At 41.3% G+C, this 21,471-nt stretch overlaps 2 protein-coding genes across 5 annotated transcripts in view; both read left to right on the plus strand.

The window, feature by feature from the left end:
* Positions 1–5,504: 5,504 nt before the first annotated feature.
* LOC116249885 (uncharacterized) overlaps positions 5,505–21,471 on the plus strand; it is a 38,909-nt gene continuing 22,942 nt past the window's right edge. Inside the window, exon 1 of one of the 4 annotated variants that reach the window (XM_050076812.1) lies at positions 5,505–5,833. In XM_050076812.1, coding sequence (XP_049932769.1) covers positions 5,576–5,833 — 258 coding nt within the window. In that variant the 5' untranslated portion in view covers positions 5,505–5,575. Of the gene's footprint in view, positions 5,834–11,799; positions 12,121–21,471 lie in introns of those variants that run through there. The other 3 variants (XM_050076810.1, XM_050076811.1, XM_050076809.1) reach the window with 3 other exon arrangements.
* Positions 10,102–10,728, plus strand: LOC116251173 (uncharacterized). The gene has a single exon (XM_031625283.2). The coding sequence runs from the start codon at positions 10,222–10,224 to the stop codon at positions 10,588–10,590; it is 369 nt and encodes a 122-aa protein (XP_031481143.1). The 5' UTR covers positions 10,102–10,221; the 3' UTR covers positions 10,591–10,728.

Consider the following 21,471-nt stretch of genomic DNA (forward strand, 5'->3'; position numbering starts at 1 on the left):
GGCGTCTTTGAGTTTCCATGTTCATGCAGTGGAGGAGATCCACATTTTAAAAGTTTTCCTTGTGTATCTTGATCATCAGTTGTAGATGTACGTGGTTCTATATGGTTCATTTTCGTATCAATTATGTCCAACACATTTTGCTTATGATGTTCTGGAAAGAAATACACTTTTTTCTTCTCTTTTCTAATTTTTTCCGGGAGTGTTTTTCAGAATGGGTTCAGCACAGTTGGCTACATCTGCAAGGTGGAAAAATGAAAAATACAATAGAAAATCGAAAGTTAATTATGCACGTAGTGGCCTTACTCATTTCTTATAGGGTGGAATCTTGAGACTTTGTAAAAATTTAGATGAATTCTCCCTGAATTTATGCATTATTTGATCCCAAGTTTGTTTCACCATGTGGGGTTTCGAATTTGGAAGCGGTATTTCACAAAGCGAAGTTTTCTGAAAAAACATTTTTGTCATCCAAAGACATCCTTAGATGTTCAACCACGTCGAGTCTTAGACTTGGCGAAATTTGGCTTTTCGTGGCAGAGCAGCATACTGACTTCAAACCCAACCATAACTTGAACACTATTTTCATGGTCGGTCCAATAAAATGGATGTACATTTAGATTTTGAATATCGAATACTTTGGACTCATTTGTAACCTGCAGGCTACTATGACTCTTGGCACCATTCATATGTATGTGAGGATCTTAAAAATTAAAATTCCTCTTAATATTTTTTGACATACAATGAAATCTAAAGCATTTTCGGATCACTTTGAACCAAAAATCATAAGGGAAATACTGAGCTGCACAATTGGATGACGATTTTGGCAAGCAAAAACATGTTTTTTCGGACATAGCAACTTTTGAAGCAATGCGAGCAGTTGATCGTTTATGCCATTAATGCTTTTAATTTCTATACACAGTGCGAATTAATAAATAAGATATTCAAAGGTTCTTATATATATATATATATATATATATATATATATATATATATATATATATATATTTGTGGGGTTTTAAGTTCAATGGCCGATTTGTAGGTTTTTGACTGCATGTTGAACGCGTCTATACCATTAATTCATGTTATAGCAAACGAGATTTCTGACCCGAAGTAGAGCATTTAATAAACCAACTTGCGTTTGGAATCGTACGTTCTCTTATGAGAATTTTCAAGTTCATGGGAGTTTAGAAAAGTCCTCATCAATTTTGTGATCAGAGATGGATGACGTTTTCTTATGGGGAATATTATCTTTCAAGCTGCAGAAATCAAAATTCTAAAATGAAAATGTTTAGCTACATTGAACCACCAAGCTACATGTAGAACCAGACATACATGAAGAAATTAAGTCTTCCAAATGTGGTTCTCCTCCACTGAACAAGGAAGGGAAACTCAAATACACCACTTTTCTCCACACACAATCACTGAACAAGTATTTTTATTCGACCGCACCTATTTGTTCTATTCTATCACGCCGCTATTGATCTGGAAAGGAGAAAACACGTCAATCTGCTGCGATTCTTAGAGCGGCTCGAAGTAGCCTAAGTTGAGCACCGGGGGCTCTTCAAATCCTGAGAGATCCTGGAACACTTCGCACTTGTAAAGCTTGAAATCAAGGCCATCGTGAACCTTCATCAGCAGATGGTATGTGTAATGGTCGGTGCCGCGATCCAGTACTTCTGCTTCCGTCACCATACTGAACTTGAGGTCCGCATGAGTCTGTTCGTCGAACCTTTCCACTGCGAATTTACCCAAGTACTGGACGTGCTCATCCGTCTCTGCATGAGGGACAGGAACAAAGGGAGCAGGATGCTCAGCTTCATGAACATCATGATGTTCACCATGATCAGGATAAGCAGTGGCTGCCAACGCCATTGCCGCCATGACTGTGAACGCAAGAATAAGAAAGAAGCGACCCATGGCTGCAGGCGCTAGTTAGCTAGACAAAGGGAGGAGGACGATGGTGGCTCTGAGAAAGAAAGGCCGCAGCGATCTTAGGACAAAGGCGAGGGAATAGACAAGTGATGTCTATTCGCGAAGACTCCCGCAGTATTTATAGGGCAGGGTTGTCATGTAGAACAAAAATGAGCTCAGGGTGATGCTACTACATGAAAAGTGCAGCTAATTGTGATCATCTTTTTCTCCAAGATTGTTTAAGTTAGTCCTCTATCTATGGATGAATAAAAGTAATGGTTGTCTGTGGCTTTCAACAGGTTTTATTTTTTCTCCACTTAATTAGTCGTACCTTCTTCTGCAAAACAACTGTAAAGTTCTCAAATTAGGTGATCCCTGTAGGCCTCTACCGTTAAGGCTGAATGGCACATTGGCGGTGTGATTCTTGTGGATTTACCACATTTTAGTTAACTATTGTATTGTACTCACCCACCCTAGTTGACTATTGTATTGTACTCACTCACCCTGGAGGCAGGAAAATGGCAGGGTCTTTTAGTGTTTTTTGAACTTTTTTAAACCATATATTGTTAACTTCCTATTCACTCCGAGCCTTTTACTTTTTTTTTTTTAAACTTTTTTGAACCATTAATCTCATTCAAACATACTTTTTGTACGAATACTTTAGGTAAGCTACCCTCTCATCGAACACGAACTAACCTACCACCTTTAATTTCCTTGCATTCATGGCAAGGTCCTACCACCCGTAAAATAAAAAGAAAAAAGAAAAAGAAAAAGTCGACGTCTTCTCTCATTCTTCACTCGGTCTAGATGAGTCAATGAATGTATTTGGCGAAGAAATTAAAAATGTGATAGGACGGGTATGGTTTACCTCTTTTAAAAACATGAAGGGTTGCAACCACTTTGCTGACAAGATGTTGATGGTTCTTTATAGAAATTAACAAATTAATGTAACCCAAAGAAGTGGTCGCCAAGGTCAGCATCTGCAACATTATTGCTCGTTCTGATAAAGTTGTTGAGAAAATTTTGGTTATACATATATATATATATATAGTCTAGCTTTTTTTTCTGTGTACTCCTGATCAACAACTAATTTTTTCACAACATGCATTTTAATAATATTATTTTCATGTCATTCATGCACAATTTTACTGTTCATTTCCTTAAGGAACAAGCAATTTCGCATATATGGTGAGCGCCACACTCAGCGTTGGATATGACTGCTCTCCCAATTCTTGGGTCTGATCTAGCTTTGATCGAGTCCCACCTAATCGGTTGTAGCTTAATTGAATTTTTAGTTCATCTTAATTCTTCGACGTTTAATCAAGGTCATAAACAAAAATATATAATGACCAAAGGCCGTTTAACTTAGCTAGACATAATGTACCGATCGACAAAATTGTACGTCGATGTCTCAGAATTACTTTCTTTCCAACTTCATCAGAGTTCCTAAGTCTTCACGTTTAAGATTCCTTTTCTAATATGTTCTCGAAGCAGACAATGATCGACCTGACGACCAGGAATTAATTTCCATGTCAGGGTTGTTCAAACACAAAAGAGCCCACCAACCACCTAAAAATATAAAAATTAATTGTTTACTTTCATTCTTCACTCGATCAATATGTATAAATCGATGGACACATTTATCAAAGAAATTAAAAATGTAAGAGGTTAGGAAGGATGTTTTAACTCTTTAGAAAGATGAGGGTTGCATTTAGACGTTGGTGGCAAGATGTACATGCTTCCTTTCAGAAATTAACAACTAAGTGGAACCAAAAGAAGTTGTTGCTATATAAAGTCAGCAATTTTGGTAACTTCATGCCGCTTAACGTGCATCCTGCATACTTTGTCTGGCCTTTTTTCTCTAGATGATACAGACCAAGTAAAACTTCTCTTCAATTTTCAATTTTCAATGCCAAATACATCAAAATTCCAATTGCCATTGAAATGTTTGAATATTCTTGACATAAATTAAATAAGGCTCGATGCTCTCTAGGCCATTTTGTTAATAAGATCTAGATCATTGAGCCGGAAGTGTGTGTATATATATATATGATCTGATAGATTGTCGATAACGCCGAGTCACTTGTTTCAACCAAATCTAGGAGGCTTCCCAATTAGAATTCGTTGGGTGATCTCTGAAAGTGTTTCAGCATGTGACCCTAACAGCCTGAGTCCTTATTAGGGATGTCAACATATCCGATTTGAATCGGATATCCGATCGATCCGATCCGAAAAAAACGGATATGGATAAAAATTTAATATCCGATTAAGAAATCAGATCGGATTCGGATTCAGATTTGGATATACATGAATATCGGATCGGATTCGGATACGGATTTGGATTGGATTCAGTTTTAGACAAATATCCTCTATCTAATACTTGAAAAATGGCAAAATTCGGTTCAAAATTCGGATTCGGATTCGGATATAAATATAAAAATCGGATTCGGATCGGATTCGGATTGTAAAATCGGATTTCGGATTCGGATTCATATATGACTTTGCTTTGTCCGAATCCGAATCCGAATCCGAATATATGAATATCTGAAAAAACGGATATGATTGAAGATGTATCCGATCTGAATCTGATCCGTTGACATCCCTCCTTATCGCACATAAACGAGTTCCATGGAGATTTATAATGTCTATTTGGTGGATTTCGCTTTTGTAAAGTTTAATGGCGTAGCCAATGTGAACCTTAATGACCAATCTGTATGTGCAACTTTGACAAGGACCCCTCTAAGTTAAAGAGACGAAAAGTGGTGGGGAAAGGTGAAGATTATAAGGCTTAAGATTGCTTTTCCATTACGGATCTTGGTACTTGCTTTTGAATTCAATATAAGCTGCTTGATTTGTAACCTCACCTTCCCACTGAACAACTCCATCTCTTGTGCGCCCCTGATCGCAAACGTCTGTAACTAAAGTTTCTGTCTCTAGACATTCCAATTGATTGGCAAGCATATTTTAAGCATGAAATTAACAATATTTTATCTACAAAGTACAAATTAAAGCAATTATAATTTAGTTCATATAATGTGGGCAATGTTCCATTTAAGTTAAAAACTGCAACGAAACAAGCAGCCTCCATAGTTGTCTCCACATCAATATCACGTTAACTGCACATTGTCATTGTTGATGCGGAATTCAAAGCATAGGTTTTGGTAGAATTGGATGTGCATTTGACATTTGGAAATGGACAACGGCTTCAAGGTTTCGTCCAAGTTACGATGGAAATATTCAGCTTGACTTCGCATTTATGCTCATCCAAACAAATGACTAGAATTAATCTGCCGCTCGTGATGGTTCTTCTACAAAGAGAGAGGAGCACCTTCTAAACCTGCGGCTGCCACCACTAGTCTGCGTGGAACGGGTCTAACTTGAACTATTATTATGAAAAGATCAATCAGATGTTCGTATTCAGCGGACTTCGCCATTCAAAAACCGCGTATATTTCCACAAAGCAATTTGCGGATATAAGTTTCCTTCTGCCGATGCCATCGATCGCCACGCGCATCGTTACGTCAACAGTGTACTTCCTCTTTCTATATATAAGGAAGACGCTTATCTGTGCCACTCATCATTCATTCCTCCCTTAATTTACTTTCCTGTAAGAGATCGTTAATTTCCCCCTAGTTTTAGAAGAGCTCGCTTCACTGGTAAGCTACCTATGGCACGTTTCTCTTCTTTTCTCGTGATCGCTGCGATGGCAGCCATGGCCTTTGTAGCCATTGCCCACCCATATCAACCTTCTGGATGGATTACTGTTCCGAATGTGAAGAAGAACAGCCATGTTCAGTACTTGGGAAAGTTTGCTGTTACAAGGTATAATGAGCAGAAAAAGGCTTATCTCGAGTTCATTCAGGTGACAAAAGCACAGGTACTTGATCGCGGCACGGAGCACTACACATACAAGTTGGTGATTAAGGTTCATGATGGCTACGCTGTCAAATTTTTCAAGAGCGAGGTGTTCCAAGATCTGTCAGCACCTGGCCAGCCCCCTATCCTCAACTTGGGTTACTTCATTCCCCTGTAACAAAATTTCAGTATTATGATACTCGGAATGCATGTCATATTATCTTCCAATCTTTACTACAAAAATAAGTAGCTGTGTCATGGAATGATGCGGCACGTCAGTTGTACGCGACAAGGAATAAAATTTTCGTATCATCTTCTGTTTATGTACTACATATATGAAAGATATCACATGCCTAATCTTCTTTTCCAATGCAAACCTGAATTCTTCTTCATCAATTTCACAACTTTGTTATTAGCACTAAAAAAAAAACTATAGCAAACGTCCTTTTTCTCCTAGTTTGGCCCCTGTAATTGAAAGGGTTGTCCCCTCTGAAAATTTCAGAAATGATCATCAGTAGATTAAAGAATTATTCAGCTACCCAAAACAAATTCATGGCTTCTGCCCGGACTTCATGTCAAAGAAAAATAATGATTTTGTCGTCACGTTGTATATCCTATCAGTGACCAATTTTTCTTCTTTGACGGCGCCATCAAGAGATACGAACTACTAGCTTCACACGTTTGGCTGCATGTCATGACCACCCCTGCCATGGCGATCGAACATCAGCATGCACTACAGAGCACCACTCATTAATTCGCCCATACCTTGTAATTGAAAGTAGCTGGTAGCTCCTCCTCCATCAAGGCTTGGCCAACATCCTTCTCCAGTAACTATAGTGAAAGGAATGCGACAACTCTCGCGTTTCCTTGCGACATGGTGATGGCAATAGCAGCACTGGCTTCTTCATGCACAAAGAGAACTTGATAAAAACTGAGGCAATCACATTTTTGCTGAAATGAATTAAATCTTTGATACTGTATAATAATTAACCTGCGTCTATCTCATGCCAGTCAATGCTTCTTGCCACGTTCATCCAAACCACACAACATTTTCCATTTCTAACAAGGATGACAGAATTCCACAGCATCGGTGTCATCAGATGAAGACTCTGAAGGATTTTATTGAGGAAACATGTTTATATTCTGAACTTAGATACGTATGTAGAGATTAAAGAAAAGATGTAAAAGAAAAGAATGAAAGAGAAGCAGCTGGTCCATTATGTTGGAGAGGGAGATCTAGGGAGAGAGAAGGGGCGTGGGAAGCTCAACGTGATCACGCCGGGCATCCAGTCTGTGAATATGGCAAGCTAAACGTGGCCACTCCTTGCATATCTAGAATTTTCCTCCTTCAAAGATTGAAGTAGATGATCAGACTGCCCAGATGAAGGAAGATCATGGGCATTTGCGGCTTTTCAATTTTGCCCCTCCCCCTAGTCATTCCATTTAAAAAAAGTGTTAAATTGATCAGTTAGATCACTAAAGGCGGGTTTCTCTAAGTCGGGCCTTCGTTGACAGCTATATGTGCAATCAAACTTTTGTTTATCACAACAAGCAAGCCTCTCCTTTTCGTGCCTTTGAGTTTCAACTATCTATGATCACTATTGATCAAAGAAAAAAATTGTCCAACTTAGAGAACCCGTTCTTATTTTATTCACAAAAAGAAAAATCCATCAATGGCAGGAAGTTTACGACAGGTCGCAATAGACTTTGCAATTTACTTACTGATCAAAAGTCTAGGAATCAATACCAAGCCATTTTCAGTTATGAGCACCGAAGTGTTTTGTCTTCAATGTTTTGGTTGAAAATGCTTGATTCACGACTAAATCTACACGAAGGTTAAGGTAAGTTCTTGATCTTTTGGAAAAGAAATTAATGGTCGATATGCTAGTAGTTCAATACGTCACAACATTTTATGGCACACTGGTTATGAGCTTGTGCTTTTACCCAAGCGGTCCAATCCAGGGTAAGATCACTAAAATAACTTTTTGTTTCGGTGGACAAAATCATGCCAGAATAACATAGGATGGGACATTCAAAGGTTAATATGGAGTTTTATGCCGATTTACTTGCAGACAATTATCCACACCCACTCACGTCCTTTATGTGTTACAGGAACAGGAAAAAGATGGGCTAAATTGGAATTGGGATTTGTAAAAGCATGAAACCTTTGGCATGGCAATGGTGACACTATTGAAATTGAAAAGGAAAGAACATAATCAAGGCAAATGCCGCAGAAGAAGTGCATCACATTTATACACAAATTAAGCATCTTATATATAGAATAGCTTTCTTATTCATGCAACACATTCAAATGAAACGTGTTTACGGCCATGAACCACACTGTTTGTTCCATTCATATCATATGAACTGAACCACTAGTCTTATGATGATGACACTGGCTGCTTATTGAGGAAGAACACCAAATATCCGTGCATGAAATCACAGTGGCATGAAGTAGGCGATGTTGAGCACAGGGGGGTGGCCAGGTGCTGAAAGGTCTTGCAGGATTTCGCTCTTGTAAAATTTAATGGCGTAGCCATTGTGAACCTTAATCACCAGTTTGTATGTGTAGTGCTCGGTGCCGCGATCCAGTACCTCAGCTTCCGTGACTTGAATGAACTTGAGGTATGCATGATTCTGTTCATTGTACCTTTTCACCGCAAATTCGCCCAGGTACTGAACATGGCCGTCCTTCTCCACATGGGGTACTGGAACGAAGCCAGAGGGTTTATAAGGATAAGCGGTGGCTGCCAGAGCCATTGCAGCCATCATTGTGATCGCAAGGAAAGGAAAGAAACGTCCCATGGCTAGCTAGTAACTAGAACGTAGTTTTCTAGATCAGAAGGAATAGTAGCAGGAAGATGGAAGGAAAATAGTATTATTTGATCGACGAGTGACCTCCATACTTCACAACGCCCATATTTATAGGTGGCTTATCCATTCCAGACCAAAATGTAACGTGATACCGACAAAAATGTGGCTATAAGTTATCGTATTACAATTATTAATTATTAATGTAATTTAATACCAACCACTTGTTGATTTTTTCATTTCTATTCAAATGAAAGAAACAGTCTTGTGTGGACTAAGTCAACTAAATACAGCTTCCACACACGATCCATTCAAACCATAAAAGATTGAACCACTTCACCAACTCCACTTGAAAGGAGACTTGAATACAGTTGCATGGAACTAAGACTCTCTCTCCCTCTCGTGATATGAGGTAAGAATGTATATCCATTACCAGAGCCATACATGGGCAATAGGATCTGCAAGTCAAGTTTGCTCGCGTGCGCAGCAGCCAATGAATTTATCTGTTTTCGTGCACGCAATTTAATTTATCATACTTGGACAATGTTTTTCCAAACATTATCCACTCCCACCAAACCTTGCTTTTGAAGTCACATAAGTTACTTGATTTATAACCTCAAGTTCACACTGAACAAGCCTTTTAGAAAGCATATAGGACGATAATTCAATTATGAATTTCTCCCCCTCCCCTGTGCGCCCAAAGATATCTTCAGTTGATGTCTCCTAGACATTTTAACAGATTCTTTTTTTTTTAAAAGCACGCTTAAGCATGGAAATTATGAAACTTAACATATTTTTCTTTATAAACTAAAGCAAATATCAGTACACATGATAAGGTTGTATACAAGTTAAAAACTGCAAACCACATAAGCAACGGTGGATCAGTCAGAGGAACAGAGTATTCAAAGTCCATCAGTTTTCTAATAAGCAATTCAAGATACTCCTGTTTTTGTGGTTTAATTTTCATCGATTACTTACTATAGCATTTGTCGCCTTACAATGAGATTGCTAATGGACAACGTGAAGCATGATCAGACCACGGCAGTGGATCCTTTTTTTCGATTTTCTGATGAAATGGGAAGCAGATTGAAACGATGGACGTTAAGGAGCCTCGCCGCAAGTTGTTTCCGGATAAAATATTACCTCAGCTGCACAGAGAATCAATCTATTGATGAAAGCACAAATTTGGTAGGCATAGATGTTCATTTGGCATCTAGAAATCGACTAGTAGTACGTCAAAATTTCCTGGAAGTTACTAGAGAAATTATATGTTTGACTTGGAAACGATGCTCATCCAAACAAATGCCTTGAATTGCCTTGTATTCGTCATACTTGTTCCAAGAGAGAGAGAGGTGGAGTCTTAACTATTAAGGCATTGCCCACGCCTGCACCACTCCGCATGGAACCGGTCTAACTTTGAATGTTATTAAAAGAATTAGGTGTTCGTATTCGGTGGACTTCGTCATTCAAAAACCGCGTATATATCCCACAAAGCAACTTGCGAGCATAATTTTTCTATATAAAGGGGAGACGCTTATCAGTGCCATTCATCATTCATTCCTCCCTTAATTTGCTTTCCTGTAGGATCAGCAGCAGAGCTAATTGCCCCATCGATTTAGAAGAGCTCTCTCCACTAGTAAGCTACCTATGGCACGTTTCTCTTCTTTCCTCGTGATCGCTGCGGTGGCAGCCATGGCATTTGTAGCCATTGCCCGCCCCTACGAACCTTCTGGCTGGATTACCGTTCCTAATGTGGAGAAGGACAGCCATGTCCAGTACTTGGGCAAGTTCGCTGTTACAAGGTATAATGAGCAGACTAAGGCTTACCTCGAGTTCATTCAGGTGACAGAAGCACAAGTACTTGACCGCGGCACCGAACACTACACATACAAGTTGGTGATCAAGGTTCATGATGGCTACGCTGTCAAGTTTTTCAAGAGCGAAGTGTTCCAAGATCTGTCAGCACCTGGCCAGCCCCCCGTCCTCAACTTGGGTTACTTCATCCCCTCGTATTAGCATTCAAGATTATGACATTCCACATGGATGCTATATTGCCTTCCAATCTTTCTATTACGAAAATAAGAACTGTGTCATGAAATGATGAGGCACGTCAGTTGTCTGCGACAAGGAATAAAATCTCTGTTTATCGTCTTCTGTCTATGTACTACATTTGTAAAAGATATCAACAGGCCTAATCTTCTTCGTTCTCCAATGCAAACCTGAAATCTTCTACTTTATCAATTTGGTATCTCTGTTTTTAGCACGCATAATAAACTATATTAGCAAAACTTTTCCGTAGCATTTTTTATAATATTTGAAATGTGATCTCTTCTCCCATCCCCACCCTTCGTCCTACAAAGCAATCTGCCAAAGAACGTATCCCCTGTCATTATTCTTTGGGTTTGGTGGACTTTGGGGTTGCCTTATCTTTTGGCATACTTTTGGAAAGTCCCAGTGCTTTAGGCCCTTTAGTTAATAATGCTTCCGTTTAATCTGCTTTCCCTTCATAGCGTATGGTGCCAAGGTGTAGATTAAGCGTGTGGTATTCGATGTGAGAATCATAGACCTTCGGCAAGGTCATGAAGCCACTTGGTTCAACCATGCATGTCTAATTAAGTTGCCCAATTAGGATTCATTGGATTTTTAAACATGTTTGAACTCAATGTGATCACCCGGAGTCCATGATTGGATATAGTTCACACATTGGACTTAATTTCATGAAGAATTAATGTCTATATGGATCTGTGAGTGACGACTCAATGGATTGGATTTGAATCGAATATGTTCTTAGCCATATCTAGGCCTGGGCATCAGGCCGGCCCGACACCCGAAAACGGAGCCCGATGCCCGAAACTCAAGTCCAGGCTCGGTCCGATTCAAAAATATATACTTTTTAAAATATAAAATAAAATTTTTTGAATGTAAAATACACGTTAATAAATATATATATATATATGGTTGTCTAAACAAGTCTATGTTTGAATATTATGAAAAGAATAAAGTGCTTGTGCAGACATGTATATGAAGTTGCACTTGGTGGACTTTTCCGTTCAAAGGCCGCATGCTTTTCCTTCAAAGCAACTTGCAGACACAAGTTTTCTCCAATGGCGGTCCCTTAGCCAAACAGCGTTACGTGCACATTGCCTTTCCTTCTCCTATATATAGGGAGACGTTCATCGGTGCCACTCACCATCCATTCCTCCCTCAACTTACTTTCCTGTAGGATCAGCAGCAGAGCTAACTGCCCCGGCCTTGTTTTAGAAAGCGGTCTCTGTTAGTAAGTTACCAATGGCACGTTTCTCTTCTTTCCTTGTGATCGCTGCGATGGCAGCCATGGCCTTTGTGGCCATTGCTCGCCCCTATGAACCTTCTGGCTGGGTTGCTGTTCCTAATGTGGAGAAGGACAGCCATGTCCAGTACTTGGGCAAGTTCGCTGTTACAAGGTATAATGAGCAGACTAAGGCTTACCTCGAGTTCATTAAGGTGACAGAAGCAGAAGTACTTGATCGCGGCACCGAACACTACACATACAAGTTGGTGATTCAGGTTCATGATGGTTACGCTGTCAAGTCTTTCAAGAGCGAAGTGTTCCAAGATCTGTCAGCACCTGGCCAGCCCCCCGTCCTCAACTTGGGTTACTTCATGCCCCTGTGATCACACATATATTGATATGATGCTCAGCATGTTATAATATTAATTTTCAGCCATTGTACTACCCAAATAAGCAGCCCTGTCATGGAATGGTGTTGCACCCAGTTGAATGCAGTAAGAAATAAAATCATCTTCTTGCTTTATCATAGTGCCTGATAGAGTATCCACAAGGCCTAATTTTCTTCTACGTTGATTTGATGACTTTGACACTACAGTTTATCATCAATTGGAGGATACCCTTTTCTTTATGTTTCCTTTCATAAAATTATACAAACTACTCAAACATTTTTTTTTAGTTGTCAAGGAACTGTCATCAAAATGCGAAAGACTTTGTGTACGTTTGAAAGCGGGCTCCAAGATTACGTTTACTGCCAAACTGCGTTTAAATGTGCAACACAAGTCTCCGTTGAAACCCTACTTTGATGATCCAAAATGTGTTCGTTGATGCATGTTCAACTGCACTACTCTTTCAATTTCTCACAGGTCAGAATGATCGAAGCAGTACTCTGTTCTGTTTGAACCACCACAGGTCCATACCTGCACAAGTGGTTGCAGATCTAGAAAGGGGCTAATTTCTCCAATTCCACATAGATTCTAGCTTCAGCTGGCTTTGCAGGCCTTGCATAACAAAGCCAAGATCAAAACTCCTCTGTTGAGAACTGCCCACGAAACTGCATATTGCAGTATACCAAAAGGGTTTCTTCATCTCCCATCAAACTCAGAGGGTTCTTGATCTTCCATGTCAACATTCGGTTCCCCGCTCACCATTTCTACCGGGATCTTCTAGCCGGCGGTTTTTCCCACTGATTCCGGCCATCCGATGGACAGTACAAACCTCCCCCGAGAATAGCAACCGACCCTTGCCAAGAGAGTCGACGTTCGTCGCCAAGGAGAAAGCAAGTTTTTTTTTTCTTTACTTTTTCGTTTTGTTCCTTTGTTCTTAACTTGATCAATCTAAGGGAAGCTTACAAGAGGATCAAACAGGGCACTACAATCACATTTGCCAAAAAAATTAAGTTAGTAGAACTGAGTAACCCAACGTGTATCCAAGCACCTATTTTGGATACGAGTATGGCGACGTAGGTAGAGCTAAGAGAGAAGAGAGAATTCACATCTGAAAAGAGTTTTCGAGAAGCCATCGTGGTATAAACACACAAAGATAATGCGAACAAGCGAGACCAAGGAAACTAGTTGACAAGGTGGGAGAAATTCTTTCGACAAACAAAGTTAACCACTTTCCTGCTTACATAATTGCCAAGTCACATTAGATTCTTTACCACTAAACTATTAAAGACGAACATTCAAATCTGATTCATGCAAATCCTGAGCAATCAAGCCAGCAAGGGAATTGTCAATCAAATAATGCAACGCCTAACTCTAATGCAACGTCCAGCCTTGGTATTGACAGCTGCAAGGAACAAAACGGAAAATCTTCTATGCAATGTCATTTAGTAATGGCCTCAAAAGGAAAGCGTCAGTTATCCTCTGCCAGCCAGAACGTTCCCAATCTGATCCACGCTTCTCACAATGAAATGCAAGGAGAAAAGGAAAGTAATATTGATGACGAGATAAGAAGAAAAGAAGAAAAAAAAAGGAAAGATCATAAAGATGGTGATTTGGCTCAAGATTCTCAAGCTGAAACAATTATGCCCAACAATCTCTTGCCAGCTACAGGGAGATTTCAGTAGCCTTTTATTGTTGTACATATAGTGTCGTTGTACATAGAAAGTGCATTGTGTAAAGAAACAAAAGAAAACAGGAAGGAAGGCTTTTGATTCTCTGATCGTGGACGTAGGTTCTCAAGAACCGAACCACGTTAATTCCGTGTTTCTTTTTTCAGTCCTCTTGCTCTCTACTTTCTTTATGGTATCAGAGCCTTCGATGGCGAGATAAGCCCTTCCTTAAGTGCCACCGTTGATATCCAAGGAAGCCCGTCCCCTCCATTTTTTGGTGACCATGGCACCTTCCTCCTCAGCAGCATCATCTAACAGTTTGCTCTATCCTTATCCCCTCAATTTGAACGTGGCCAATTTTGTTTCTCTGAAGCTGACGCACAATAACTTCCTATTGTGGAAGACGCAAATCCTTGCACTCATTGAAAGTCAGGACATGGAGGGTTTTCTGACCGGTTCGATCTCTCCTCCACCAAGTCACATTGTTGATCCTGCTGATCCGCATCAACTTATCTCCAATCCCAAGTTTGAATCATGGCGTCGCTCCGACCGTCTTATTAAGGGATGGATCACTGGTACGTTGTCTGAAAACGTTCTTGGTTTAGTTGTTGGATTAAATTCTTCTCAAGAAATTTGGTCCACTCTTGTTGATGCTTTTGCCCAAGAATCCCAAGAACGAGGATTTCATCTTACTCATATGCTTACAACTTGTAAAAAGGGTAACGACGCCCTTGAAGTCTATGTCGCCAAGTTCAAAGCTATATGTGATGACTTGGCTGCCATAGGAAAATCTATCGGAGACAAAGAAAAGGCCTTCTGGCTTCTCCAAGGACTGGGAAAAGGCTACGAGCCTTTCGTTATGGCCATGCTCAAGCCACCCGTCCCTTCTTACAAAGAATTGATATCTTTGTTACAAAGTTTGGAAGTGAGAAACAAATTTTTTAATTCTGACGCCTCGCCCCAAGTTGCCTTCTATGCGCAATGTGACAATCCAAATCGACCGCGGGGCATATATCAAATCTCTCGAGGACGAGGACGGTATAACAGAGGTGGACGTGGAGGAGGTTACCATCAAAATCATCTCTCTCATGGAGGAGGTTACAATCCGAATCTGTCTCAAACAGGTTACAACACTAAACCACCTCAAACAAAAATCGATGGATCAGCCACCTCCTTCAATTCATCCAAAGATATTGTTTGTCAAATTTATAACAAGAAGAACCATTCAACCATGAGATGCTACAATCGATTTAATCACTCTTTCCAAGCGAACGATGCCACTCATGCCCTTGCAGCCCTTACTATAAGTGATCCACAAGATTCTGGATGGCTTGTTGATACTGGAGCTACAGCCCATATGACAGGGGACGCAGGTAAACTTAAAAACATCTCTCTTTATTATGGTTCTGATATTGTTATCGTTGGGAACGGGCAGCGTATCCCAATCACACATGTTGGACAAGCTGATATTTCTCCAAATCTTTCCCTTAAGGATGTTCTCTATGTTCCTCGTCTCACTAAAGATCTTATTTCTGTTAGTAAACTGACTAACGAATTTCCATACAATTTTGAATTTACCTCTGGTCGATGCATCTTGAAGGACAAGAGGACGGGCAGAATAGTGGCAACGGGAACTGAACAAGGCGGGCTCTATGAAGTTAACAACAGTGGCAGCCATAAAGCTTTCTTTTCATCACGTTTTCGACGGGCGACGAAAGAGTCTTGGCACGCTCGATTGGGACATCCTCAATCTAGTGTTCTCTCCTTTTTGAAGAATCATAAATATATTGATGTTTTGCCTAATGGTTCATTTTCGATTTGTGCTAGTTGCCAAATGGGTAAATCTTGCAAATTGCCATTTATTGAGAGGGATGATATTAGTTCCTTACCATTAGAAAAAATTCACAGTGATCTATGGGGGCCGGCACCCGTTCTATCTCGAGAACAATATCGCTTCTATGCTATATTTGTTGATGATAATAGTCGTTTTACATGGTTTTATCCTCTAAGGCGCAAATCTGATTTCTTTGATGCTTTTGTTCATTTTCACAAAATGGTTGAGCGTCAGTTTGACAGGAAAATAAAAATTTTTCAAAGTGATGGAGGCGGCGAATATACTAGCTCTCATTTCATAGCCTATCTTGATGCCCTTGGAATTAAACGACAATATTCATGCCCCAAGACACCTGAACAAAATGGCAAGGCAGAGCGCAAGCATGGATCTATCACTGAATTGGGTCTAACATTACTTTTTCATTCTAATGCTCCAGCACGTTTTTGGACTGACGCCTTTTCAGCTGCGGTTTTCCTAATGAACAGGCTGCCTTTCGCTACTTTGAGTATGCAGTCACCTTTTGCCATCTTGTTTAACAAGATCCCTGATTATTCCAGCATGCGCATTTTTGGGAGTAGATGTTTCCCTTATTTGCGAGGATAAGCAAGGAACAAATTTGATCCCAAATCTGTTCCATGTGTTTTTATTAGCTATAGCACATTTCATAAGGGTTACAAGTGCTTCGAACAAAATTCTAGACGTCTATATATATCAAGGCATGTCGTTTTTGATGAAAATTCACTCCCTTTCAAACATCCATCTTCCCTCTACAAGGACAACGTCATGGGAAGTGATTTTACATCTTTTGACGACGTTGAAAGCTCAAGTGCTGGAACTCTCTTAGAATCTGACGATCTCACACCTCATGGCAGCCCTGCACCAGACCCGCGCCTAAATGTCTATGTTCACGACGCGACCAATGTCAGCTCCTTACCTACAAATGATGATTCAGCCGATCCACCTGATCCGATGCCATCAGCTTCATCTAGCCCCCATCATTCAGAAACACCCCAAATTACGACTCTTCCATCGAGCTCCATGGAAACTCGAGCCATAGTTACAAGGTCTATGACTCGAGCAACATCTTCACAAAACAGAACAATGACCACCAGAGCTATGACGGGCATTCACAAACCCAATCCCAAATATGCCAATGTTCATATCACTTATTCTAGCATTCCAAAAGAGCCCAAAAGAATCCAACATGCTCTTCAACATGATGGGTGGAGAGCGGCGATGGAAGACGAAATGATAGCGCTGAGATCCAATAATACATGGGAATTAGTTCCAAGAAAACCCAATATGAACGTTGTTGGATCTAAATGGGTTTTTAAATCCAAACTCAAAGCTGATGGAAGCCTTGATCGGCTAAAGGCACGCTTGGTTGCCCGGGGTTTCACTCAAGTTGAAGGAATCGATTATCAAGAGACTTTCTCCCCCGTCATTCGACCAACTACTATAAGGCTTGTTCTTTCTATTGCAACCATTTTCAATTGGAGCATCAAACAATTAGATGTTAAAAATGCCTTCCTACATGGATCGCTTGATGAAAAAGTCTATATGTCTCAACCACCAGGATTTGAAGATCCTCTTCTTCCGCATCATGTTTGTCGTCTTAAAAAGGCTCTATATGAACTGAAGCAAGCCTCTAGAGCATGGTTTCAACGGCTAAGTGATTTCCTCTTCGTCAATGGATTTCGGAGCTGCTATTCAGACCCATCTATGTTCACGTTTCATGAGAATAACAATTGTCTTATTCTCTTAATCTATGTTGATGATATGGTGCTTACAGGTAGCTCTTCCAGCTTAATTCAGAATTTTCTATTTAAACTTCAAGTTGAATTTCCTGTGAAAGATATGGGGCAACTCAGCTATTTTCTTGGGATTGAAGTTTTGCATACTGGCGATGGTCTCTTCCTCAATCAAGCAAAATATGCTCGAGACATTTTGGAACGAACACAAATGCTTGATTGCAAACCAATGAACACTCCTATGGCAACTAAGTTAGATCTTCTGGACACTTCATCATACCCAGATCCCACATTTTATCGTGCGATAGTTGGATCATTACAGTACCTGACAATCACTCGGCCAGAGATATCTTTTTCAGTAAATTTTATCAGTCAATTTATGCAGAATCCTACCCGAGCTCACTTCAACATTGCCAAGCGTATTCTCCGTTACATCAAAGGGACCACCGATTATGGAATTCATCTTCTCTCTCAAAGCACGGTCGATTTATATGCTTTTTCTGATGCAGATTGGGCTGGATGTCATCTTACCAGAAGATCCACAACAGGGTACTGTACTTTTCTAGGAGCAAATTGTCTTTCTTGGAGTGCGAAGATTGTCACGGGCCGAGTTTCTCCGACCCGCGCGGCGCCGAAGGCGTTCCCCAAAGCCTTCGGCCAGCCTAACACCTCTTTTAAGCTAGCGGAAGCATTCATCATTATTCGGGACTGTGGACTAGACGAGGAGTGCTAAGCACTCGGCACACCATCACCCAGGTTTATCCCCTTGTCGACCATCGGCAAGCCGTGGCCATGAGGCCCTGTCAGAACTTTGCCATTCTTCCAAGTGCCTATCTACATCCAAACGAAATCTGGGTGGGGGTAGACTTCCCTTGGGAGGAAGTCCCCAGCCGAAGCCAGTTGACGACTATATGTCATTAAGTAAGGCGGCCGACCATCGCCATACTCGACAATGAGCATTCACTTGCTCACCCCCGCGTGACTCTACGCGGTTGTGGAACGCAGCGTATGCGCCCACTGGGGGAATTGCCCCTAACCCACGCGCACCCCCTTGTGTATCCAAATACTACGCGTGGGGAACCCACTGGATTCCCCAACGACGGACTTGCACTTCCAAAGGGACTGCTGATCATGATGCATTTAAACGCCTTGTCACTGCACCACCGCGCTGCACATTCCACGTGCATTGCTTTCTGCTTGACTCGGCGACCGATTGATCCCACATGTCTTCCAACTATGCCTAAGCTGGCCAAGCAGCATTCCCGTTTACTGGCTTGGCCGGGCCAGACACAGTCGACCGGCAACACTCTCCCACCGCCAAAATCGTCACTGACCTCAGTGACTTTGCCCCGAGCGATAGAAGTTCAGCTACCGTTCCCTTGATTTCTTTTAAACTCAGGCTTCATCCGTTCGTCTGGTTGACGCACCCGTCACGCCGTGGCTAGCTGCCTTATCGGGTGTTTTGCCTCTAGTCAATCTCTCAGCATCACCCCACTTTTCTATCACTATTTGCACTTTTCCTTAGTAAAGTCCGGAACATATCCGACGACCACTAAGTCTCAAATTTCCAAGCTGTGTTGCCAACCCGTGCACATGCTCCTTCCTCGAGACATGTCAACACTAAGGGCACTTGCCCTTCTGGACAATCTTTTTCCACGTCGGGTCTCACCCTATCTGTCTCAGCGAGCGGCTCTCTTGGCCCTTCAGCTCCTGACGCCCAGACACCATCTTCGGAACGTGTGATTTCCATCTGGCCAACACCAACGCGGTCACCTGAACCAGTGTCCGACGAACATGCCCAAACCCTTAGGGCACCAAACAAGCCAACATTTTTCTTTGAACTACTTGTTTGTTATCATCGCAGCGTTCTCATCTTTCAAGTTCCCTTCGAGAAATCGTCTGCTCTGATACCACTTGTCACGGGCCGAGCTTCTCCGACCCGTGCGGCGCCGAAGGCGTTCCCCAAAGCCTTCGGCCAGCCTAACACCTCTTTTAAGTTAGCGGAAGCATTCATCATTATTCGGGACTGTGGACTAGACGAGGAGTGCTAAGCACTCGGCACACCATCACCCAGGTTTATCCCCTTGTCGACCATCGGCAAGCCGTGGCCATGAGGCCCTGTCAGAACTTTGCCATTCTTCCAAGTACCTATCTACATCCAAACGAAATCTGGGTGGGGGTAGACTTCCCTTGGGAGGAAGTCCCCAGCCGAAGCCAGTTGACGACTATATGTCATTAAGTAAGACGGCCGACCATCGCCCTACTCGACGATGAGCATTCACTTGCGTGAAATGGCGACTTCAGGGCATCTCATCACTAGGTACGTGACTTCTTCTGATCAAATTGCGGACATATTCACCAAAGCCTTGGGGAAAGATCAGTTTTTAAATTTACGAGCCAAACTCAACGTCACCAGTCGTTTTCGTTTAAGGGGGCGTATTAAAGACGAACATTCAAATCTGATTCATGCAAATCCTGAGCAATCAAGCCAGCAAGGGAATCGTCAATCAAATAATGCAACGCCTAACTCTAATGCAACGTCCAGCCTTGGTATTGACAGCTGCAAGGAACAAAACGGAAAATCTTCTATGCAATGTCATTTAGTAATGGCCTCAAAAGGAAAGCGTCAGTTATCCTCTGCCAGCCAGAACGTTCCCAATCTGATCCACGCTTCTCACAATGAAATGCAAGGAGAAAAGGAAAGTAATATTGATGACGAGATAAGAAGAAAAGAAGAAAAAAAAAGGAAAGATCATAAAGAAGGTGATTTGGCTCAAGATTCTCAGGCTGAAACAATTATGCCCAACAATCTCTTGCCAGCTACAGGGAGATTTCAGTAGCCTTTTATTGCTATACATATAGTGTCGTTGTACATAGAAAGTGCATTGTGTAAAGAAACAAAAGAAAACAGGAAGGAAGGCTTTTGATTCTCTGATCGTGGACGTAGGTTCTCAAGAACCGAACCACGTTAATTCCGTGTTTCTTTTTTTCAGTCCTCTTGCTCTCTACTTTCTTTATAAACAACTCCATCTCTTGTGCGCCCCTGATCGCAAACGTCTGTAACTAAAGTTTCTGTCTCTAGACATTCCAATTGATTGGCAAGCATATTTTAAGCATGAAATTAACAATATTTTATCTACAAAGTACAAACTAAAGCAATTATAATTTAGTTCATATAATGTGGGCAATGTTCCATTTAAGTTAAAAACTGCAACGAAACAAGCAGCCTCCATAGTTGTCTCCACATCAATATCACGTTAACTGCACAGCGTCATTGTTGATGCGGAATTCAAAGCATAGGTTTTGGTAGAATTGGATGTGCATTTGACATTTGGAAATGGACAACGGCTTCAAGGTTTCGTCCAAGTTACGATGGAAATATTCAGCTTGACTTCGCATTTATGCTCATCCACAAATGACTAGAATTAATCTGCCGCTCGTGATGGTTCTTCTACAAAGAGAGAGGAGCACCTTCTAAACCTGCGGCTGCCACCACTAGTCTGCGTGGAACGGGTCTAACTTGAACTATTATTATGAAAAGATCAATCAGATGTTCGTATTCAGCGGACTTCGCCATTCAAAAACCGCGTATATTTCCACAAAGCAATTTGCGGATATAAGTTTCCTTCTGCCGATGCCATCGATCGCCACGCGCATCGTTACGTCAACAGTGTACTTCCTCTTTCTATATATAAGGAAGACGCTTATCTGTGCCACTCATCATTCATTCCTCCCTTAATTTACTTTCCTGTAAGATCAGCAGCAGATCGTTAATTTCCCCCTCGTTTTAGAAGAGCTCGCTCCACTGGTAAGCTACCTATGGCACGTTTCTCTTCTTTTCTCGTGATCGCTGCGATGGCAGCCATGGCCTTTGTAGCCATTGCCCACCCATATCAACCTCCTGGATGGATTACTGTTCCGAATGTGAAGAAGAACAGCCATGTTCAGTACTTGGGAAAGTTTGCTGTTACAAGGTATAATGAGCAGA

Source organism: Nymphaea colorata, chromosome 3 (assembly GCF_008831285.2).
Source record: "Nymphaea colorata isolate Beijing-Zhang1983 chromosome 3, ASM883128v2, whole genome shotgun sequence".
NCBI lineage: Eukaryota > Viridiplantae > Streptophyta > Magnoliopsida > Nymphaeales > Nymphaeaceae > Nymphaea > Nymphaea colorata.